The following is a 24795-nucleotide window of genomic DNA, read 5'->3' as shown; positions in this document are numbered from 1 at the left end:
TACTGTACCACGAACCACATGTATCCAATCACCCCAGAGTCTATCTTTTCTTCATTATCTATGCAGACCTGAGGAGCATACGTGGATATAACTGAACTCGTATTTGCCAAACAATATTTTCACTGCAATAATTCTTTCATATGCTCTCATTACATTTATGACACATTCCACCCATTTCTCCACAACCAGCACACCCACACCACCATACCCAACTTACCTGCAAAAATAGCTTAGACCTATAGTCCTTCCTACCAACCATCCTTGCTGACCCTCCCCTGAACGTGACTTCCTGTGGGCAACAGACCGAGGCTCTACCACTTACCCTGCTCTACCCATCAAACTACCCACATTCCACGATGCCATTCAAAACCCCTTAGGTTATTTGATTACTTCAGGCTTGCTTTAAATGCTTTTGCTTTACATTTTTATCATAAGTCAGGTGATTTCATTTGTACTAAATGCTCTGAACTCTCCAACTCAAACTCTTCCCGTTCCTTCTGGTACCTTGCCAAGAACCTTTTTAACAACTGTACCTCGTCATCCTTCCCTCCTCTTTTCCACTCTGATGGTTCTGAAGCTGTTTCTTCAACTGATAAAGCAGAACTCTTCACTCAGACTGTCTCCTCCAATTCCACCTTACATGATTCCGGTGCTGTTCCGCCATCATTTCCACCCTCTGACTTCGTCATTGCTAACATTAAAAATTCTTGAGTTGATGTATATTCTGCCATCACTGGCATCAATACTAACAAGGCATATGGGCCTGATGGGGTCCCTCCTGTTTTCCTCAAGAACCGTGCTTCAGTGCTTGCACCTTGCCTAGATAAACTCTTTTTCCTCTCTCAACTTATACCTTACCTTCTTGCTGGAAGTTAACTTTCATTCAGCCTGTCTCAAAGAAGGGTGACCATTCCTAGCCCTATGTCACCCAATTGCTTTAACATACTGTATTTCAGAAGTTTTTGAATCTATTCTTATCCAAAAAATTTTAAAGCACCTTCCCTATCACAACTTTCACAGCAATCGCTGGTATGGGTTCCGCCAGGGATGCTCCACTGGCAATGGTCTCACCTACCTTTCATTCTCCTTTCAGGACTTTGGTGAAAGCTTTGCCATTGCGCTTGACATCTCAAAGGCTTTCGATCGAGTCTGGCACAAATCTTTAATTTCCATTCAAGGTTGCTACACCCTCATCTTAAATGTCAGGACCAACTTGCCTAGCCCTGGGCCCCTATGCTTCTCATGGGGCAATGTAGGAATGGATGATGGATGAATGGATGGTTGGGGTTTCTTGCTCTTGTAATGCCACTCAGGGATGAGTGAGGCTGATCACTCTCATTTTAAATGTCAGGACTAACTTGCCTAGCCCCGGACTCCTATGCTCCTCATGGGGCAATGTAGTATTGGATGATGGATGGATGGATGGATACAAAGAAGCTAAAGAAAAATGACAAGTTTAAGTACCCCAGTGTATGTAAATACAGTACTGTTTATGAAGATTAATACTTTATCTTTTATTTCATGTCTGAATTTCAATGGAAAGTATGTTTACTACAGGCTCTCTGTTTTTTATTTCCCCTTTCTGTGAAAAAAAATAGAAGGAAAAAATAAAAAGAGCCAGAAATAATTCTGGATACTCACTGTATATTAGTTTACTTAAAACTGTATTGGCTCCTGAATTACCTAATTGACCCCCCCCCCATAAAAAAGGTTTCATTTGTTAATGGGTCAACACAGCATGGGAAAGTAAAAAGGTTACAGTGTGGCTTAAATTAAGTTTATTATTGATAGATAGCCTGCTTGACTTTAGTCAAAATCTCCGGCATCCTACCAGCATCAAGGATGATGACACGCCTGAATGGTGTGTACTGAGGGTCGTCCTCATCCCACTCTCCACTCATCCCAGTGTCACCCTTCACACTGTACTCAAAACTTGCCAAGCTCTCCTGTTAACCAGAGGGGGTGAAAAGTAATTATTATTGCAGGAAATTTTCATTATAATTTAGCGATGTTTCACAATATTGGGTGGTTTAGTGGATAATTACCGTGCTCCAATCAGACTGAGCCAGGGAAGGTTTATAACCAAGGTATGGTTTGGGTTTATTGCTCACGTAATACCACTCAGGGATGAGTGTGGCTGGTCACTCTCATCTTAAATGTCAGGACCAACCTGCCTAGCCCTGGGCTCCTATGCTTCTCATGGGGCAACATAGGAGTGGATGATGATGATGATGATGATGATGATTAACAGTATTACAACTTTCTCCATGCAATTACTTGTATACAATGAAAGTGGCTGGTGGATCATGTTAGATGTAGGAATAACATTTTAATGGTCAATTTGTTGGTAATATACAGTGGACAAATTTGACAAATGAACATAAAAACCAAAACTCATAACAAGGACTTACTGTATTGTATAAAACTACATCCATAATTACTGTATAATATTTACTGTATTAATATTTACTTGTAAGCAAAATGAATACTGGTCATGGTTAACCTGTGAACTGTGACATACCTCATATGGGGGTGTCTCAGAAAGCTGCAACATACCTCTTACGAGTGAGATTTTCAACAACGCACCAAAAGCATTCTAGAGGGATCAGCATGATACAAAATTTAAGGGGTATTAGGGTAACTGGTAGCTCTCATTCCCATCCCCTATCTTCAGCCCAGTTGCTAAGCTGCACAGGCAACAATGACCCAAAACTACACAATTTGTGACGCATTTCCCGCAATATTATCACCCCAGGAAAGGCAGTCGTGGGTCAACATTGTTTAATATAACATAAAATCTAATGTAAGGTCAGGTCAATAGGAAGTAAAGGAGCTGAAGTAGGATGGTAAATAATGGGTGTAAAAGTAGTGCCCTAAGCTCGTATTGCAGCATGCGGAACGAGTTGGCAACCCACCTGGCAAGCGATAAGCCTGGCGACAACCTGTCTACAGCGTGTCTATTCTGCCCCAATACGCATTACTCTCTCTCTCTCTCTCTCTTTCAAACCACAGTTTTCATGTTCCTGCCAGAAATGCAATATCTGACAATTATTTCTCCAAAACTACACTGATTAAAAAAAAAAAAAAAAAAAAAAATGAGTAGCTGCACAACGCAATTTCCTACCCACTAATATACATTTTACGGAAATCTGTAAGAGTGACCAAAATTGCCATTTTGCCACACCACGGAGGACATCTGCATGACCCCTAGCCGTAGCCCACACGTTAAATTAATGGTAACAGCAAATTCCTCTACAAAGAGTAGGAGTGTGAGGCTAGGCTAGCACAGTACAAAATGATTAAAGACAGGTAATTGGCCTACATTATTCATGGCAGGGAAAAGATAACTATGATTCTTTCACCTTACCTTGGCCCAGATTTTCATCCATTTGCGGTTTATTTCATGCAGCCCAATGACAGAAAAAGAAAATGTGTGGCTATGCATCCTTTCCACAGCAATGTTTCATGACTTGCATCATATTCTAGCACTAATTTATTGTTATAAATCTACAATGAAGATAAAGAGATGGTAATTTTAGACCACAGCAGTGGCAACCATCATCCACTCACTAGATGAAATCCTGCATACTTCCTCCTTCACTTTTATCATTCATCTTTTATGTCTGCCCTCCTCTCTTCCAATTTCCCCCATCTTTCTTGAAGCTTTTTATTACACTTCTTTCCTTCTCAGGTCGCTTTACACTGAGTGACAATCCTAATGGTTTCCTGTAAGCCAGGAAACCATTTACAGTACTGGGTGGTAACTGTATAACCAACCCATACGTGTTCCCTACGTGTCAACAAGTGGGCTAGCAGAGGGTTAGTGCCCCTCCCCGTAAAGCAACTAACTCAAAGACAACCGGCCACCCCTTATGGGATTATGGCATCTGGCTATAGATAGATACATAAACAGAGTAAGAACAGTACAGTGTAAAGACACGGATAAAAAAATCTCACCTCAGCAAACACTTCCTCCTCTGGGTTGCCCCACATCTCTGTCTCTACCATTTTTTTCTTCTTCTTTTTCTCCAGCTTATAAATTTTACATATCATCAATATATATGCAAAATCATATGGCATTTTCTTCTTCACTGCTTCATTAATCTCCTTTCTGTTGATGAGATGATAATGGATACTCTATTAGTATTATAAAAGACTCATACCAAGCAGCAGAGATTGTGGGAGTATCTGTAATTAATATGGGACGCACCTCATTATCTCATCTAATACCTAAATACTAAGTTAAATCTGAAAAAAATGTTAATTATAATACACATAAAACCCCCCAAAATTTATTAAGGAGCATCTATATATACCATGAAGATAAAAACCTCAGTGAAAACAATTAACATACAAAGCTAAATACTGTATAGAGTTTTTACACAACCCACTTAAATGCTTGGATCTGGTGATGCTTCTGTTTTACTTAATTAATTTTATTATTTTTTGCCACAACTAGATGATTTTATTCAACTCAGGTAAGACCTTTTGTCATGAAGGGGTAAATGAAGGCTATATCTAACCAATATTTTTAGAAAAGTCTCCTCATTAATTAATAATACCTTAATGTCTGATGGTAGCAAGAAGACACTAAAATATACATAAACAAACAGAAGGGGTTAAGTCAGGCAACAGTGACTTACACATCAATAAGAAGGATGAGAGTCAATGGCTTATTGTTCAAGATGGGTGAGTTATTAGGCTGGGACTGAAGTTAATCTCTGTAATCCTTTGAGGCTATGTAATGCATGCTTCCACTTGACAGTTTTATTCAGTTTAGGAGGGGTTCCAGCTTCCACTGATTCCTTCAGTGCAAGAGGTTTTCCTGAGCTAAATATAAATGTCTAGTGGTATCGTAGCAATACAATACTGCATAAAAATACACCTCTGGATGGAAAGGGTTAATGCTGAGAGGTTCTTTAGCCTTGGCTACAACTCTAACAACATGGCATATGGGAAAATAAAGCCAGCACTGACTACAACTCAAGCAATATGGCATCAAGAAATATACGACCAAAACAGACCTGAGGCTATCAAACACGGGTAGGGAGAATTGTGGTGGGAGGTTGACGAGGCGTTCTGAGATCAGCAATCCCACATGCTTGCTCTCATTGCCAAGGATGTCGCGGAGAAGAACAGAGGTAGAATCGCTACCATGGCTGCTGCACTTCTCAACAAGGGCTGTCCGGAGCTTTGCTATACAGTCCTCATCCTGTTGAGTGTGGTTATTTCAATACGAACAGGGGGTTGTAACAAAGAGGAATACTTGGCTGCCAAGCACAGGACTAGAAAAGAGGTATACGGGGCAAAATTTGGGCCTCAGGGACTTTTACTGCAAAACCTAAATTGTGTAGAATGGAAGAATATGATATTTAATGTGACCAATCAGATGACTGGGGAAAACACTGGTATCATAGGTAAGCAATGTGTGAAGAATGATGAGAAAGGCAGTGGTGAACAATGTGGATAGCTTTAAAGACACCTGGAAAGAGCATTATAAATGGCTGCTGAATGAGGAATTTGATTGGAACTGGGAATGTTTGGGGTTAGCAAATCCTGTATTTGGCCCTTGGCCTTTAATTGATGCTGCTACTGTGAGCAAGACTATAGCCAGGATGCAGTTGAGGAAGGTGGCAGGTACATCTAGGCTGACTGCTGAAATGCTGAAGGCCTCAGGTAATACAGGAGTGGGGTTAGTTACTGATTTGAAAAATACGATTATATATGAGTGTGTTGTCCAAGACAGCTGGCTGAAGAGTGTGATTGTAAACATGTACATGGGGAAGGGTGATGCCCTGGAAAGTGGAAATTATAGAGGTATAAACATTTTGGACCAGATAATAGACATAATGAAGAGCGTTCTAAAAGGTATGATTAAAGAAAGAGTGAAAATTGATGAGATGCAGTTTGGGTTTATGCCAGGCAAAGGGACCACTGATGCCATATTCATTGTTGGACATCTACAGGAAAAATGTACAGGAAAGAAAAGGGATCTGTACTTTGTTTGTGGAGAAGGCCTTTGACAGAGTCCTTTGTAGTGAAGTGGGCAATGAGAAAACCTGGTTAGAGTGGTTATAGCTATGCATTAGGTCTGTTCAGAAGGTATCCAACCTTAGGTTCTAAAAAAATAAATAGCTAACCTGTTGAGCTAGGACACTAATCCCCCTCAAAGTAGACCCCTTCTGATTTGACATACATTGCCCAGCATTCTTGCCAGTGCCTGAAGCACTTTTCAAAATCGGTTTTTGGTGTCTCCTGCATGTGCTTCATCACATTCGTCATGATCTCTTCTCTCGTCTCAAATCGGGAACCCATCAGGGAGTTCTGAGCTTGGGGAGTAACCAAAAGTCACACGGAGCCATGTCTGCTGAGTAGGCAGCCTGCCAGACCTGCGGGATGTTATGCTTGGCCAAAAATTCCAGAACCAGCTGAGAAGAATAGGCAGGGGCATTGTTACGATGCAGTTTCCAACTTGCTGCTTTCCAAAGACTGGTCTCTTCCGTCGAACTGCATCACGAAGACGATGGATAAGTAGAGGTAATAATGTCTGTTGACAGCCTGACCTTCTGGTGCGTATTTGTGATGCACAACACCACGCTAGTCAAAATAAACTGTCAACATGCGAGAGCATTTCACCTTGCTGCAGACCTGTCGTACTTTTTTTTTTTTTGGCTAAGGTGACCTTGCATGCTTCCACTGGGACGACTGTGCTTTGGTTTCTGGGTCATACTCGTATGCCCAAATCTCATCTCCAGTGATAACAGTCTTCAGAAAGACTGGATTGCAATATGCACACTCCAAAATGTCTTTGGTAACATTCACCAGAGAGAAGAGATCATGATGAATGTGACAAAGCACCCGCAAGGGATACCAAAAACCAACTTTGAAAAATATTTCAGGCAGTGGCAAAAACACTGGGCTATGTTTGTCAAGTCAGAAGGAGCCTACTTTGAGAGGGATTAGTGTCCAAGCTCAACAGGTTAGCTATTTATTTTTTTAGAGCCTAAGGTCAGATGCTTTCTGAACAGACCTTGTATGTGGGTGCTCACACTCAGGTGAGAGTGAATGGAGATTCAGCAATGAGTTTTCCATGTATGTCACTGTGCACGAAGGGTGAGTATTGAGCCCCGTATTGTTTGTCACGGTGCCTGAGCCCTCTCATGCGACTTCAGAAATGGAATCCCATGGGAGATGTATGCCGATGATCTGGCGTTGATTGCAGAGAATAAAAAGGAAGTGGAGAGATGATATGGGGCACAAGGGCTTGAAAGTAAATGAAGATAAAACACACGTGATGGCATCTAAGGTTAGTGACAGTACTGTGGTAGAGGAGGGGGAGTGGGATGTAATTCTATCTTGTGCAGTGTTTGTGATAAGTGGGTGCATAAGACATATAGTGGTATTAGAGGTAGATCGCGAGATAATGTTGATTTCATGTGTGCAGCGTGTTGGTGGGAGCAGGTGGAGAAAGTCGGGCATGAAAGGATTGAGCTTGCTGGTGAGTCTCTTAAGTGTGTGGAAGAGTTTTTTTTATTTCGGAGACATGTTATGTGCTGGAGGTGGGGCTAGAGTGAGGAGTGGTTGGAAGAAGCTCAGGGAGCTGTTGCCTCTCTTGACACTGAAAGGGCTCTACCTCCATGTTAATGGGTCTTTGTATGCAGTATATGTTAAGAGTATAATGCTATATGGTAGGAAGACTTAGGCAGTAAAGGAAGAGGATATTTGCATGCTCAAATGAACAGAACTGACAATGATTAGGTGGATGTGCAGTGTGTCACTGAGTGTGAGGCTTGGAGGGGCTAGGTATACAATGGATGAGTTGAGGGATAGGATGGGACTGGTGAGTATTGGTTTTGTGATGAGGAAAGGTAAACTGAGATGGTTTGGGCATGTGGAGAGGATGGGGGATGATAACTGGGTGCAGAAGATGAGAAGTGTCAATGTTAGGGTTTGGGTTGGGAGAGGTAGACCAAAAAAGACCTGGGACGAGGTCATTGGATGTGACCCTAGGGATAAGAGACTGAACAGGGAAGCTGCCAGAGATCAAGCAGCATGGAGCCACCATTAGGTGACCAAAGCTGATGCATGCAAGCATGCTGGAGCCTTCAAAAATGAACAAATGAATCAAAAACACTCTCATTCCTCGCAAACTTTTCCATGAATGCTTCCACATTTGTTCTGAACTCCTCTCTCACAAATATACACACAGCTAAAATAATGAACATCAAACACTCAAAATCTACTGACCTTTCTTGAAGTGAGGTTGATTACGGTAGTCACACCAAACACCTGGTCAGCATCATCATCCTCATCCTGATCATCATCATCATCATCATCATCATCACCGCCAATTTGCTGATCAACAAAGGCATCTTAATATATTACATTTTGTAGCTACTGGCAATGCTTTCACAATTTAACTGTGAAAGCCTGTAAAAAAATAAATAAATAAATCTAGCTATCTACTGCCAGACGCCATAATCCCGTACGGGGTGGCCATTTGACTCTGAGTTATTTGTTTTACAGGGAGGAGCACTAACCCTCCACCAACCCACTTGACACGTAGGAAGCACATATGGTTTGGTTATATGGTTACCACCCAGTGTTGTAAATGGTTTCTTGGCTTACAGGAAACCATTTGGCTTGTCACTCAATGTAAAGCCACCTGTAACGGAAAGAAAAGCAGTAAGTAGTGACAGAAAAGATGGGAGAAATAGGAAGAGAGGAGGGCTGGCACAGAAAAAGAATGATAAAGGCTAAGGAAGAAGTAGGCAGCACTACATCAAGTGAGTGGATGATGGTCGCCACCACCTACCACTAATAAAATAAATAAAAAATCAAAAAAAGTATCAACAGCAGTGTTAAACAAGTATATAAACACAGTACTGTACTTTGTTGTCAGTCTGGAAGTCTACAAAATATATATGGATAAAGTGAAACTAATAGAAATTATAATCTACTGTACAGTACAGTATATACTGGGTGGCCCAGAAATAGTATTCCACTAGAAACTCTACTGATGTCTTCTTGTGTGTTATGAGGATATCTTAGTCTGGTGATGTGAGTGTGGGTGTGGCAGTGGTAGGAATAAATGAACAAATTAGACAAATCAGGCATTGATAATGCAGACTAAGTTGTCCTCACAACAAACGAGAAAAGCACCAGACAGAGTGGAAGAGCATTATTTATGGACCACCTTGTATAACTGGATGTGCTTGAGGGAGGGGTGATTTATGTTATGTTTGTCACACATAAAGTCAAAGTGTGTCAGCTGCAGATCAAGATCTAACAGAAAATCTTGCAGCAGATGTATAAAAAAAAAATCAGTATTATACTATACTCAATTTATTGACGTTTATTATTGTGGTGCTCCTGATGCAATGCAACATTTAACAGCACCAAATATAATTTTATCTAACTCTATTTGTACATCACAAGGTTTTTAAGTTCATTCTTTAAAGTCCAATGGTTTTAAACTGTTCTTAAAAAGGAAAAAAAGAAAATCAAAAATACTTTTCTATCTCTTCTATCTATAGTCACATGACATATCACCAAAAGGGGTGGCTGTTTGCCTTTGAGTTAATTGTTTTATGGGGAGGGGCACTAACCCTCTGCCAACCCACCTGCTGACACATAAGGAACATGTATGTGTTGGTTATAAGGTTACCACCCAGTGTTGTAAATGGTTTCCTGGCTTATAAGAAACCATTAGGTTTGTCACTCAATGTAAAGCCACCTGAAAAGGAAAGAAGAATAAGATAATGTGACAGGAAAGATGGAAGTAATAGAAAGAGAAGAGGGCAGACACAGAATGATAAAGGTGAACGAAAAGGGAGGCAGCAATACATCAAGTGAGTGGATGGTGGTTGCCACCACCTACCATGCCAAGTACTTTTCTGAGACTTGTTTTTGCTACCTATTGCAACAAGACATTTCTCTATTACTTCATGCATAGCCTATATCTATCTAGAAGAGAAAAGAGAGAGGAAGGGTAATGACTTAGATAGTAAAGGAAGCAGCTACAGTAAATAAAGACAAGGTAACATGAGAGTGGTTCTGTAATTGCCATCAACATGTCAGGAGGGCCTCACAAGGGACCAAGGCACTCAAGGTGATAAATAATTACTGTATTACCAACTAGAAGACCTAACATTTTGGAATTTTATTTAATTACTACTGTGTAACCAACAAGGCAACTTAACATCTTGGAATTTTATTTAACAGTAGTGACTGTGTACTACTATGGATTACAGATGACAGCCCCTGCAAGTTCAAAACATTTCATTTACCTTATAAAGATATGTCCACTTAAAAAGTGAAATCTTTCATAAAGATCCTTTTATTTTTCTTTACTTTGTGTATTCTTGCCACTACCAGGCAGTTTTTTTTAGATTAAGAAAGCTCTCTCTAGGCAAACTGGAGCAGTCTGTGGAAACTACAGTAGATTATAGTATTCAAACCCCTCCAATTACAGGGAGATCTCCTAATCCAGCTCTTCCATTTCAACAGACTAATTTATGATGAAAAATTGAATGGAGAAAGCACTAAAAAAAAAAAAAAAAAAAAAAAAATCGTTATCAGGGTATTGAAAGGGTTAACATGAGAAGCTGTGTTCCCGCACTTTGATCACTGAGCCAACATAGTTCTGAGCAATGATGACATCAGCAATGGCTGATAGGTCAACCTCCAGCCCTCGGAAACCTTGCTGCAACAGCCTCTTGATTCCATGGAAGTCACCATCGTTTGCTGGAAAACCTTCAAAGTCCACATTAATCTGCAACAAAATAAAACACATGTAAAAATTATGAAGTGTAAAGAAAAGAATGCCAGTATATATAATCATGCAAAAATGCTTCATAGGTCTGGTGTACTGGTATCTTCAGGTAACACTGTATGGAATCATTGGTTTTCCATTTTAATATGGAAGATATTTTTGTTCTTTTGTGACACATTTTGTGAAGCTCAGTGGCAGAAAATGACAATACTATGGCTCTACATCCTTTCCATAGCACTTCTTCATGACTAACATCATATTCTGGTGTTAAACTCTCGCATCAGCTCAGCATTCATGATGCCGAGATGGCAATGTTTACCATGCTCAAGTGGACACATCAGTACAGTACTGTATACAGGGGCAGATTATCTAATGGGCTGCAGCCTAGGGCTCCCACCATTGAAAGGGTCCCCATTTATTAAAGCCAAATATAAAAATAAAATCTTAAAAATATATTAATGGACAAATAATGAAAATTATATCCAATGGCATCATACAAGATCCAGTGATAAAACTTAAAAGCTTCACCAGTATATATATATATATATATATATATATATATATATATATATATATATATATATATATATGGGAGCCCTTTACCCAGGGTATGGAGCCTCCCATATCTAGTTTAGCCTACAGGTTAATCCAGCTCTGACTGTATAAGTATAGCTACTTAATCCTTGCCAAGCTGCAGATCTTCTATGAGGCACAATGAAGGTCTGCACGGACCTAGCTCTATACCTAATATGAGGTACAATTTACACTGGTTATAAAACAATGCCCTGGGGAGGTAAAGTATCTTGCAAAAAATCAGCCTGCAAAGGGTTAACTCAGAGCACAGGGATGCCTTATTCACTATCTTTGCCATCTCCTGACAATTTTATTCAGAGTACGATAGACTTTCAGAACGGTATGGGGTTACATAGACCATTAATGAGTCTATTTGCTTATGCATGGCCTTTTCAAAATTGAACAGATGGATGGCAGCTGGAGTGTATTGGTGTTGTGATGAGGGGTAGACTGAGATGGAATGGGCATGTGGAGAGGTCATAGAGTGTGACCTTGGGGATAAAGGACTGGATAGGGAGGTGGCAAGAGATCAAGCAGCGTGGAGGGCTGCCATTAGGTGACCAAAGGGGACACATGGAAGCATGCTGGAGCCTTTATAAATGATACAAACAGACTAATCTGGTAGCAGCAAGAAAAAAAACAGAAACAGACATTCAAAGGGTTAAAAAAAAAAAGATTAGGAAAAATCCTGCAAACCAGGTGGACATCATTCATAACAAAAACTGAACCAACCAAATATATTTTTCAATAGAGTACTTATAATAAACAGTAAATCAACAGCCAATTCCACATTAACCTCTTTGTAGCACAGGGTTCCTGCACAGGGTTCCTGAGCTAGGCTACTTTGTCCTCATCATTTAAGGGTAGCAGGTTCTATTTGCTCCCCTGGTTGCCTTTTACATGACAGAAAAATCTCTGGCCACACCTTGGACTTGAACTCTATTTAATTTATTCTTCCTTTCTCTGTTCAGCTTCTATTTAAAAAAAAAAAAAAAAAAAAAAAAAAAAAAAAGATAATCCACAATCTTTTTCAATCCAAGAGTTCTAGCACCTGACTACCTTGTCTTAGTTTCTGACTCAAACCCTCAAAATATTATCTGGCTTTATTCATATTCACAGGTAAATTATATCTTCCAGGTGAAATAGTTACCGTAATCATAACTAATTCCAATTCATCTGTCCAAGGACATTTTTATTTACTTGATGAAATTGATTAGCACCAGTTAAGGTACAGTAAATTGATAATGACATCAAGCTGCATGAGATGAGGGCTACAATCCCCCCAGAGCTCTTGTTGTCAACAAAACTATACTAATTACAATACAGTATCTATGGGAAAGATGTTAGTTTTAGTTTAGCAACAGCCCATCACAAAATTGGTGTAAGCTAACGCAAGAGAAAAGAAAGGCTCTCATTCAAGTCAAGAGCAACCAATGGCAAGTGATACCTTTCGGAAAAAGAAAAAGTAGCTAAGTGAAATCTCTCAACCTACAAAATACAGCAATAAATATGAGTGCAATGAGTAAGCATTTTTTGCTTTTTCATTACAGAACAAATGTGCTACCAGTAGCTACCTAACTTTCATTGTACCATACGATGTTTAATTCAGCCTTCCAGGACCATAGTTAGGTAGAAAGGTAAACATTCATATTACTTTAAGCAGCAGAAGCGCCTTGCCAAATCATTTCTTCTTCTTCCTGATGGTCTTTCATATTTTTTGGTTATTTTGGGGTTGTTAAATGAATGTTTCATATTATATTTCTTTCCCTGCTGTTTTCAGCCATGTTCCTTCCACTGTATATATCAACTCTTTCTTGAGAGAAATGGCTGACACTTCTGACATACATCCCAGTCGCCTTTTAGTACCTACTTCCTGACTTTACATTTTAACCTAACCTAATCTAGCAATTTATCCTAACTTAATCTTGCAATTTAACCTAATCTAACAACCAGGCTTCGAGTGAGTTTTAGTAAATCCACTATTACAAATGTTGGTGAGGCATAAGGAACATGATAACAAGGGGAAAAGTCAACAGAAAACAAATGTTTACCTCCATCTTCTCAACAAAGTGAAGTCAAGGCATTTTGTTTCATTTACTCTCCTCCTCTTACTGGCTCCCTTCAACCTGTGTCTTTGCCATACTGTTGCATCTTTATCTCTTTTCTGTCGCTACTTCAATGGTCACTGCTCTTCTGAACTGTATGCTTGCATCCCTCCACCACTAAGGTGGGCAACGAACTCTAATCCCTTTTCTGTCCAACTCTCTAATGCAAGACTTAACTGCTACTCCCAGTCCTTCACATATGCAACAGGTCAACTCTGAAACTGTCTCCCTCTGTTTGTATTTCCTACTGCCCATGATCTCCAGCCTTTCAAACGCAGTGTGTCCAGTCATCTCGAAATGAACAGATCTGAATTTGGCTCTTTTATCTTGTTTTTTTTTTTTTTTTTGAAGGGAACAATCTTGTGGGCTCCTGGCCTTTGCTTCCTTCTTTCTTGCATATAAAAAAAATGAAAATAGAAAAATACAGAAAAACTGGACTTCTGTCTATCTATTGCCATACGCCTCAATCCCGTTTGGGGTGGCCACAAACAAATCGCCTCCAAGTCGCCCTGTCCCCCGCCATTTCACTGCAAAGCTCCCAACTCACACCCCCCTCTCTCATATACCTCTCCACCCCATCCCTCCATCTCATCTTCAGCCTCCTCCTCCCTCCTCCCCCCTCCACCTCACTCACATACACTCTCTTTGTCAGTCTTTCACCCTCCATCCTCTCCACATGGCCAAACCACCTCAGTGTGTTCCTCATAACTCTTCCTATCACATCCACATCAACACCACAATGCTCCTTTATATCCTCATTCATCAGCCTGTCTCTCCATGTGACTCCACAGGCTCCTCTTAAATAACTCATTTCCACTGCTCTCACTCTTGACTTGTGTCCTTCCAACAACGTCCAAGCTTCACTTCCATACGTTAGAGTTGGTATCACAATACTGTCATGTAGTAACTTTTTCACTTCCATGCTCACTTCCCTGTTTCTTATCACTGCTTTCAAGGAACCAGCAACCTTTCTTCCCTGCTGTACCCTTTCAAGCACTTCACCCTCCAAACCTCCATCCTTACTCATCACACTACCCAAGTACTTAAACGTACTCACATTTTCCAATTCCTCACCATCCAACCTTGATGTACGGTACATTTACTGACTTCACCTCTCTCAAAGACCATCACTTTACTCTTCCCTACATTCACCTTTAGATTCCGTTTCTTACACATTCTCCCAAACTCATCCACCAAGCCTTGCAGCTGCCCTTCATCTTCACTCAACAACACAGTATCATCTGCAAACAACAGTACAGGGAGTTTCCAAACACTATCCTCTCTTACCAGGGCCACTCCAACATCCACTACCCTACCTTGTACCTCTTTTATTACCCCATCCATGTACAGATTGAACAACCATGGAGACATGACACATCCCTGTTTCAACCCAACCTTCAAAGAGAAAAATGCACTTAGTTCCCCATCCACACGCACTGCAGCCTTAGCACCATCATACATACTCTTCACAGCATTCAACAACTTCCCATCTACTCCATATATTCTTAATACTTTCCACAATCCTTGTCTATCCACCCTGTCATATGCTTTCTCCAAATCCATGAAAGCCGCATACAACTTCTTTCCCTTCTCTAGAAACTTTTCCACTAAAGATCTAAGAATGAATATCTGATCTACACAACCTCTTTCCTTCCTAAAGCCTCCCTGTTCTTCTCCAATTAATTCCTCTGTTCTTTCTCTAACTCTGTCAATAAGTATCCTACCATACATTTTTCCTATTATACTAAGAAGACAAATGCCCCTATGATTACCACACACTTCTTTTTCCCCTTTTCCTTTGTACAAGGGAATAATTATACCTGACTTCCAATCCTCCGGGACTCTGCAGCAACTAAATTAGGAAGGTCCTTCTGCTGCTTAAACTGATATGTACATTTACTGGCAGAATTACTATATAATAACAATATTAACTTCATTTACTTTCAATAAAAACTGAGGGTTACTATGACAAATTTATATAACGTTACAACAGCACCATCAGAGCTTTTCATACATACCGAACTCCTTTACTGTACTTACATTCTGCCCGATCATATCATCCTGTTCCATTTCTTCTTCCTGAGGGGCATATTTCTCTTCAGGAAACACTGCTCGTGGCTTCTTAAAAGGACCAGACATACTGACTTAAACTAAAGTTACCGTCTTCAACGTGCTCTAAAATCCTGAGTGCATGTCCCACGAATGGATACAAAAATATTAAGTATACTACCAAAAGAAGTAGATAAACATTAGCTTTTGCTTGCTAGAAATCTTTATAATAATGCTATCTATCTTATAATTACTCAAATACTATGTTATCCTAGAAAAATAAATTAGTCAACAAAATCGCTGAGTGATTTTATGCGACTCTATAAACAAGTATGTTAAATGCGATTTTTTGGGGTTTGTTTAAACATTTAGGTTAACCTAAATCATATCTTTAAGCAAAATTTTCGTAGTTTAAAAGGATTTTTATATTTTCTTTCCGATTTTTTAGTAGATCTTAATTATTCATAGTTTTTGCTGATAAAATTCATTACATGATCTGTACATTCAGATTGCGTCACACGACAACAAAAAGCAGCAGACAGCAGGGCGCAGACAGGCAGCAGTGACGGTGTGCGGCGGGGTCTTGGGTGGTAGTTGAAGCAGCGGCCTTGTGTTATTTTATCGCAATTAGGAGAAAATCTGTATTACTTTTGGCCACAGAGCAAGGAGGAAGAGGCAGGGACATTGCGGAGTTGTTTATCCATGTTGAGGAGGCTGACAACGTTCAGAAATGGAGAAAATGGACCCTACAGGTTACTCTTGTTATTTAAAGAGAATTATTGGTCTTCAACAACTAGAAACTTTCACTCATCTTATATTGTTCTTGCTGAAGCCAAGCGTAAGTATTTGAAAGGCCTCTATGGCAATATTTAAGTTTGCAGCTAAATCGCATGCTTCTCTGCATTCTTTGCATTTAAGATAGGATACAGTAAATCGCATCATTCGCTTGGTGGCACATGTCCGGTGCGGTACCGGTATGATATGACTCATAAGTTTTACAGTTGTGGGTGTTTTACCAGTAGTATGACCAGCAGTTTCTGATCGATTAGGGTTGTGGTTATGCATGTTTAAGCACCAACTATGATAATTTATTCCTATAGCCAGTGATGGGTTTAGTGTACTGTTGGAGACTGTATTTGAGATAATGGTTTATAATTTTTTGGTAAAATTTTACAAGTACACAAGGCACCCTATTGTTGGGCAACAATTTTTCCTGATATGTTTTTGAATGATTTTGACATTGATTTTTGTCAGAAGTTCTTCCTTGTGCCCATTCCCCTCCCCCCCTCCCATTCCCATGAATGTAGCAAATCCAACAAAATTTAGTCCAAAATACAACTAAACACACATGAAAAAATTGTTGCCCAAGAAGCTACACTAATGTAATATAACACTAACCTTGCCTAACCTAACATCACACCACCAAGCTACATTTACCTTACCTGTCCTAACATCACACTGTTACCCGTGATTATGCAGAAACGGCACAGCTTCTTCATTATTGGAATGAAGCAGCATGGTCACGGTAAAATACTTTGGATCACAACCGTTGCACAGAGAAGAAGCAACACACCTATCCTCAGCGGTGGCAATTTTCAGACTGATTCTGAATCTCCTCACATTAGCCTCCATAGGAGCGCGGTATCAGATTTCGTCTTCCATTTTCTTAGTAATTTATATTTTACTATCTTTTTTGCTTCACTGTCTCCTGTTCTCACCAGATTTTCCATTATATATATATATTTTTGATCGCCTGTATATATTCTCTTTCATTTTCCTCACAATAACTTCATCGGCCAGTTTTCAGTAAATCACATCGCTTGATTTTGAAACAAAAAATTTTTTTCTGGTCAGCTTGAGTGTGATTTGAATGAATTTGAGCTTCATTTTTGCTGGAAATCACTTGTTTTGGAGATAAGCCTACCCAAGGCTATCTCCAAAACAAGTGAATTCCAACAATAAATGAGGGAAAAAAACTCAGCTCACACTTAATCAACCAGAGATTCACATTTATAACTTAACCCCTACACCGCGGGCTTGTTTACCAATGACTTGCGTGTGCTGCGGGGTTATTTGGGCTCCGACAGACTCTCAAAAAATATTTGCCAAAAATCAGTTATTAGTCCTAGAATAATAAAATTACATATGCTTATGGCACATACCTTCAGCTTTCTCCTGGAATGATTGTTGAGCCTTCGTCGGTTACCGTAGGACTTGTGGAGACCTCTGAAGTAGGGTAACGAAGTCTCCACTTTACACTTCCCGACAACCCGTAATATGATTACCACAGCCAGATACAAACACTGTAAACACTATTCTACAATTTTCAAGTAGTTTGGGATCCATACTCAAAAAAAAAAACACTGTGAAAGCAATGGAAATTACGAGCGCGTCTGATCGTCGCACTGGCACTAATTCGCTCATGGTAGTCTGTCATTTATTATTCATAAAACCCCTCACACTTTATATTTCTATTACTATATAACACTTACATATATCTACAGTCTTTATCCATAAGTTTCCTTCAGTAGTATTAGTTTATTGTCACTGTAGGGATTCAATTTCTTTCAGTAAAATACGTAGCATTCACTTTCTCGTCCTGTATACTGGCATTGAGAGTGAATGTCACTTTCATCTTCACTCTCATAACTCATAGCATTCAGACATGCTAGAGTGAAACTTTCACTTTCATTACTCCTAGGGTATATACTCGTATTCTTATAATACTACTCATTTACATTTCTATTTACGTTCTCTATTTTATTTACGTTATTTACGTTTCTATTTTATTTACAGTGTTATGCACTGTCACTTGAAATAACTTATAAAACTATTTTCCATTGTTCACGTATATTTACATTCATTACTTTCACTTGCTGTTTACACATTATTTACACATTATTTACAATTCCACTTGCACTGTTTTACTCAATAGAAAGATCGTAGTCACTCTTTTATCAATTGTCAGCCCTTTACCTCTTTCCACACGAGGTTTAGTAGTGGGTAAAGGTCACAGAGCCATTTGCATGGGGGTGAAAAAAAGGCCTTGAAGTCAGCAAGATGAAACATACGTCCTCTCACTTCGGAAGATGAGAGTACACTGATAACGCAGGGGCCAGGCCAGCTAGCCTAGAGGCCTGCTTTAGGGGTTATTCAGAGTTACCAATATTACTTCTTGAAACAGCTAAGTCTAGCACTGATATGATTGGCAGGAAATCTAGACAATACATTATAAATTTGGTAGTTCCAGGTGAATGTAAATATCATTTAGGCTTCTCCCTTCCCTCCTTACATGTATATTTATTACGAAAATAGATTAGAGGCCTACTTAGGAGATATATAATCAGAGCTACCAATGTTAAATCTTGAAACAGCTTTGTGTAGCACTGATATGATTGGCAGGAAATCTAGACAATACATTATAAATTAGGTAGTTCCAGGTGAATGTAAATATCACTTAGGCTTCTCCCTTCTCTCCTTACATGTATATTTATTACGAAAATAGATTATACGGCATATTTCAAGGGGAAAAAAACAGCGAAAATTAGCGAACGAGTGCACGTGAGGTGTTGTCAGGTGATAATTAGCCAATTCCAGGTGTATGGCACTCTCACTTACCTGATTTCTTTCTTGTATATATTATTTGGTATAAGAATATGACATAGGGCTTATTTCAATGGATGAAATCAGTGAAAAATTCCAGGGAAGATTTACTTAGCGTAGCATGGCCGGGCAGGCGAGAGGATAGGGTAATGGAAGGGGGGTAGGGAGGGGAGTCAAGAACGGGGAGAAATGGCTAAATTGTCAACAATGGATGGGAGTACAGATGAGATTAGGAGTGCTGACTAGTGTTGGACATTGTCAGTACTGATAGATGATACAAGCCCCCACTTGAAAGCCCGGGTGAATTCAAAATAACAGAATCACAGAAGCGACGCCCCGCGGTATGATCCCTTGCTCCCAAGCGTCACGAAAGTGACGCCCCGCGGTTAAGGAGTTAAACTAACCTAACCTAACCTTACCATATCATAACTGTCGTCGTAAGAGTCCCTCATCCAGGACCCTCACAACACCAAGAAGAGACCGTCGGGGATATTTAATCCTCTGACGACGACATTTAAGTTAAGCTTAGGTTAGAAATGTGATTTTCTGGCTGTTTTAGTGTGATTTTTTTTTTTTCTCTCCTTCATTTTTTGGCAAATTCTCTTGTTCTGGAAATAGCCTTGGGTAGGCCTATCTCCAAAACGAATGATTTCGGACGAAAATTCTTTCAAATCACACTGAAATCAACCAGGAAAAATATTTTTTGTTTTGAAATCATGTGATGTGAACTGCTGAAATGTTATTCCTAAAAAAATAGCAATGGCCCCGTGTTCCGTTAGAGTACACCTGCTACAAGAGGAAGCCATCATGCAGCTGACTGAAGTAAGGGATATTTGAAATTTGAAGATGAGCAAGTGGTGTCAGTGATTTGATTGGCCTGCATTTTGGCTGATTTTAACCTCATTAGCTATGAGGTACGAGCATGCGCAGTACCATAGTCACGTGACGTCACGCCCGAGTGCAGCTCAGACCAGCTTCCAGAAGCATATCCATACTCAAATCACTCGCTGCTCCATTCACTCACTTAAAGACAATACACGACTGCATGCACGGCCTCTTGATATCCACCCTTCTGAATCCTATCCCCCTCGTGAGGACAGGGTCCACATGGCCAGGCTGAGATGTGGGCTTCATCCAGCCCTCTTGAATTATCAGGAGAGGCTGGATTACTCTGTCACTGATGCCTCTCCAGGATGCAACACAGCACCCCATACCATTAAGCACATTATGGAAGACTGCATTGCACACAGTCACCTACGCCAACAACACAATACAGTACAGTATACACTCCTCGAGAGCTCTATGGGAAAGCCTGGTCTCGGCTGTGGCCTTCCTTAGGCACTTGGGGCTTTTCGGCCAGACTGCCTAGGGAACAACTACTACTACTACTCTATGTTTTATATATAAATATAGAATGTCATACTGTCTACAGTTGTGAGCTAATTGCACTGGTGTCAGAAGAATTCAAAACACCTACTACTGCCTGCTGATGTTTTTCTGCATTAACTCTGCGCGTGTTTATGGCGAGGGATATGTTAGCTAATCGATTGAGTTTCATAAATGATTTTGGTACAGTGCTTGGCTTTGCAAGAGCTTTTAGATTAAGTTTATGCAAGAGATATAATTTAGTGATGATAATTTTTGCAGTTGCCAGATTGCCTTCCTTTGCATTGTACTCTATATTTGTGGTATATTTGTAAAGCTTGTTTATATTGTAGTCACTATTGTTAAGGTGTAGCTATGGTGTTGACTGTTTAGCCACAGCCAGTTGAGAACTTCTGTTGAGCCAGAAACATATGTACAGTAACTACATAGATACACGTATATGTTGCAGTTATTGCCAGTCCATCCTTGCGTAGATGTATGCATGTGGTAGTTAATGAACCTTAGTCTGTTTCTACCTCTTTTTCATGTTATTGCTTTGCTTTGGGGTTCAGCTCATGGAGAGGCAGTTAAGGGCTTGTGTTTTCTTATGCTTTGCATAATTTTGTTAGACTACCATTGCTAATGTTTATGAAACTCTGTGATCGGATGTGAGTTGCCTAATCCCTGCTGGGCTGATTCTCTATGAGGTAGTTTACCTCCCTTGAGTTATTGTTTCATAGGCTATGTAAATTGTACTGAAGATGGAGCATGCAGCTTGGCCCATGCACACTTTCATTGTACCCCCCTCCACACACACACACACACACACACACACACACACACACACACACACACAGTGGCCTCGTGTTCAGTACAGTACTGTACTGGTAAATCCGACAACACTGCCATACTGGAATAATTCCATACTGGGTAAATAATAAACCACATGGGGTAAATTATTTAGATAAGACTAATTTAAAGCACAAGAATTCCTAGAATGTTGTAAACATTGATGGTAGGTGGTGGCGACCATCATCCACTCACTTGATAGTGCTGTCTACTTCTTCCATAGCCTGTAATAAACCACATGGGGTAAATTATTTTAAAACAAGACTAATTTAAAGCACAAGAATTCCTAGAATGTTGTAAACATTGGTGGTAGGTGGTGGCGACCATCATCCACTCACTTGATGTAGTGCTGCCTACTTCTTCCTTAGCCTGTATCATTCTTTTGCTGTGCTTGCCCTCCTGTCTTCCCATTTCTCCCATCTTTCTTGTCACTTCTTATTGCTTTTCTTTCCTTTACAGGTGGCTTTACAGTGAGTGACAAGCCAAATGGTTTCATGTATGCCAAGAAACCATTAACAGCGCTGGGTGGTAACCATATAACCAAACCATACGTGCTCCCTACGTGTCAGCAAGTGGGTTGGTGGAGGGTTAGTGCCCCTCCCCGTATAACTCAAAGTCAAATGGCCAACCCTTACGGGATAATGGCGTCTGGCAATAGATAAATAGATTGTAAACACTGATAGGCAGTCACACAAAAGTGTAGTTTGGCATGATGAATAAGGGCAGGTAGTAAAAGAAGAAAGTAAAGAAAAGATAAGTACTGTCCATTACACTATTGTGGTATTGGCATGCCAGCGTGTGCAGGGAAACTGATGCTTGGCGATGACACTTCTCCAGGTCAGTGCATGTTCTTATCTGCTGTGGCACCTCTCTACTTCTGAGAATATTGGAACCCCCAACTCTCTTCAGATTTCGTGCATGTCTGAAAGCAAACCATACTAATGCAAGTTTCCATATTAAACTGGTTTCTCTTTTTACTGAATATTCTGAGTGTCTACTGTATGAAAGGTAACTAGTGCTAAAGAAATGCGTGTTGGGCTTGAGGTCACTGTTTATGAGAAAATAGCATGCTTTTATTAGGTATTATCTATTTTGTTGGTGGTACATGGTGGTGACCATCATCCACTCCCGTGTAGTGCTGCCTACTTCTTCCTTTATTTTTATCAGTCTTTTTCTGTGTCAGCCCTCCTTTCTTTCTGTTTCTCCCACATTTCCTGTCACTTTTTATTACTCTTTCCATTTCAGGTAGCTTTACATTGAGTGACAAGCCTAATGGTTTCCTGTAAGCCAGGAAACCATTTACAGTGCTGGGTGGTAACCATATACCCAACCCATACGTGTTCCTTACATGTCAGCAAGTGGGTTGGTGGGGGGTTAGTACCCCTCCCTGTGAAATAACTATGAGTCAAATGGCCACCCCTTGTGGAATTATGGCATCTGGCTATAGATAGATAGATACTGTACATACATATTTTGTTAGCTATGACTAACACTGAGCAGTGTAGCTAGCAAGTCTTTGGTGTGGTGTATAGCTTGATTATTATTTCCCTCAAATGACTGATTGATTGTACAGTGGTCTACTGGACTTTGTTTAGTAACCACCTCTCTTCGAGACATCTCTTTTACTGTACTAAGTAGTCATGTAACAGTATTAGTTGTAAAAATAAAAGTAGCTTCATGCTGAATGAGTTATTGCACATTGCTGAGTAAGATAATTGAGCCCAACTGATATAAGAATAAAGTACTAAAGTCATTAATCATATTGAAGGGAAAGTACTAAAGTCATTAATCATACTGAAGGGGCTGTCATGATTTTTTTTTTTCACATTCATCAGGCATTAATTCACATGTGATAGAATATGTTAATAATCATAGTTTAAGTTTACTTAACTAAGTCAGAGATGTATTTCAAGTGTTCATTCATTGAATCACATAGGATTCTCACATGATTTTAGGTGATAACCTTTCATAGTTGATCAGAACCATTTGGCTTGTGGCAGTTTCTAGAAATACTGTATATCATTATTATTATCAATGAAAATACCATTGTATTGTACTGTACCATACTGTATGTTTGTACATAGTGTAACTTTTTGATAACTTTTTTATGGGTCTGTTATATATGTTTAAGTTTTCATTTGCTTTCCAGGTTCATCATTGTCGCAGCAGCAGACACCAAAGGAACTGCAGCGACTTGTTATGGCAGATACCCACTATGTGGAAAGTAAGTATACTCGCCTCAGTGCCAGTAATTGTTTTTGGTATTGTTGCACTAGGCTGATCTGGACATGAACCTGGCAGTTAGACTGTAGAAAACTGACAATATCTTCTGGGTGCTCACAGAGATCTTTTGTGGAGGCTATGTTGAAGGATTGTGTGTGCTCTGACGGTGAAGTGCATGAGATAAGTACGTACATGGGTAAGAGTGTAGTGCTGTAAGAGGCTGGATTACACTGAGGACAGGCTGGATTATTTGTTAACTGAACAGAACAGTATTTTGTGTTCGTTGTGAAGCAGGAAAGATCACCCATTGTAGTCAGATTAGGCAAACTATCTCTGTGAGAGGGACAAATTTATGAGATGTGATCATATAGATGCAGTACTTTACTGTACTTATTATATATAATTATTACATTATTATGTGGCAGGTGAGGGTGCCCATTATCTTCTCACTTGATATAGTGCTGCCATTAGGTGACTACACTGTGTAACCAGCCGAGTGGTTTTCCTTAACGCAGGAAACTATTTACTACACTTGTTGATAATTATATAACCAAATGATACTAGGTGATCCAGTGGGTTGAGGCACTTGAACCAGATGGAGCCTGTAAGGATTTCAGTTTGAGGGTGGTTGGGACTTACTGCTCACATAAAGCCACTCGGGCTGTTGAAGCTGGTCACTCTGGCATTCAGTGCTGGACTGAGCAAACTCCAAATCTGTACGCATCTGAAGGGGCTAAAACGGATTGAATGATGGATGGATGGATTACACTGTATTAGTACCCTGCAGTCAGGGTTTCCTTTTACCACTGCTGGATTATTTTATTGAGCTTAGGGTAGGCTCCGCAGTTAATCCCTGTGGGAGTGATTTTTTGTAAGGCAGTTTACTTCCCCTGAGTCAGTATTTTACAAGCAATCTAAATTGTCCCTCATATGAGGCTTCCAGCTTGGCCCATGCGGACCATTGTGCCTCATATTAGGTTTGTAGCTTGCCAAGGGTTAAGAAATTGCTAACGATCTCCATTAGCCTATTCATTACAATGAAATCTTTTTATATTTTTTCTTGCTAACTATACAAAACAGTTGTAATAATCATAGGAGAGGCTTGATATAGTAGAAGGCAACTGTGGAATAATTGTTTATTACTTAAATAACATAGGAAGTGCTTCATTTGAACTTTGTGTGACCTGAAAACCATTTATTTTAATTAGAGAGCATAAGGCTATGTCCTTTTTTGTAAGGCTGAGTTGTAATTCA

General features: G+C 39.9%; 2 protein-coding genes across 2 annotated transcripts in view; one reads left to right on the top strand and one right to left on the bottom strand.

Annotated features, from left to right (window-relative positions):
* Positions 1 to 1761: 1761 nt before the first annotated feature.
* LOC145410984 (protein BCCIP homolog) lies at positions 1762 to 15641 on the bottom strand. The gene is made up of 6 exons (XM_080281041.1): positions 15493 to 15641; positions 10622 to 10774; positions 8248 to 8355; positions 5025 to 5212; positions 3958 to 4111; positions 1762 to 1946 (listed from the first exon to the last, which is right to left on the bottom strand). The coding sequence occupies exons 1-6, from the start codon at positions 15589 to 15591 to the stop codon at positions 1782 to 1784; spliced, it is 867 nt and encodes a 288-aa protein (XP_080137167.1). The 5' UTR covers positions 15592 to 15641; the 3' UTR covers positions 1762 to 1781.
* A 458-nt stretch (positions 15642 to 16099) lies between these two features.
* LOC145411012 (ATP-dependent RNA helicase DHX30-like) overlaps positions 16100 to 24795 on the top strand; it is a 91606-nt gene continuing 82910 nt past the window's right edge. The window contains exons 1-2 of the mRNA XM_080281075.1: positions 16100 to 16339; positions 23468 to 23542. Of these exons, the coding sequence (XP_080137201.1) occupies positions 16204 to 16339; positions 23468 to 23542 (211 nt within the window). The 5' untranslated portion in view covers positions 16100 to 16203. The remainder of the gene's footprint in view (positions 16340 to 23467; positions 23543 to 24795) is intronic.

This window comes from Coenobita brevimanus, chromosome 87 (assembly GCF_032717465.1).
Source record: "Coenobita brevimanus isolate Jiangsu-jjx chromosome 87, ASM3271746v2, whole genome shotgun sequence".
Classification (NCBI taxonomy): domain Eukaryota; kingdom Metazoa; phylum Arthropoda; class Malacostraca; order Decapoda; family Coenobitidae; genus Coenobita; species Coenobita brevimanus.
Note: the sequence above shows the minus strand (reverse complement) of the source record. Positions and strands in the feature narration are given on the sequence as shown.

Coding starts and splice junctions, on each gene's coding strand:
- LOC145410984 (XM_080281041.1), bottom strand. CDS start 15,591: ATGTCTGGTCCTTTTAAGAAGCCACGAGCAGTGTTTCCTGAAGAGAAA. Junction 10,775..15,492: donor ATGATATGATCGGGCAGAAT/GTAAGTACAGTA, acceptor ATTTTGTTGCAG/ATTAATGTGGACTTTGAAGG. Junction 8,356..10,621: donor ATGTTGGCTCAGTGATCAAA/GTGCGGGAACAC, acceptor TTTGTTGATCAG/CAAATTGGCGGTGATGATGA.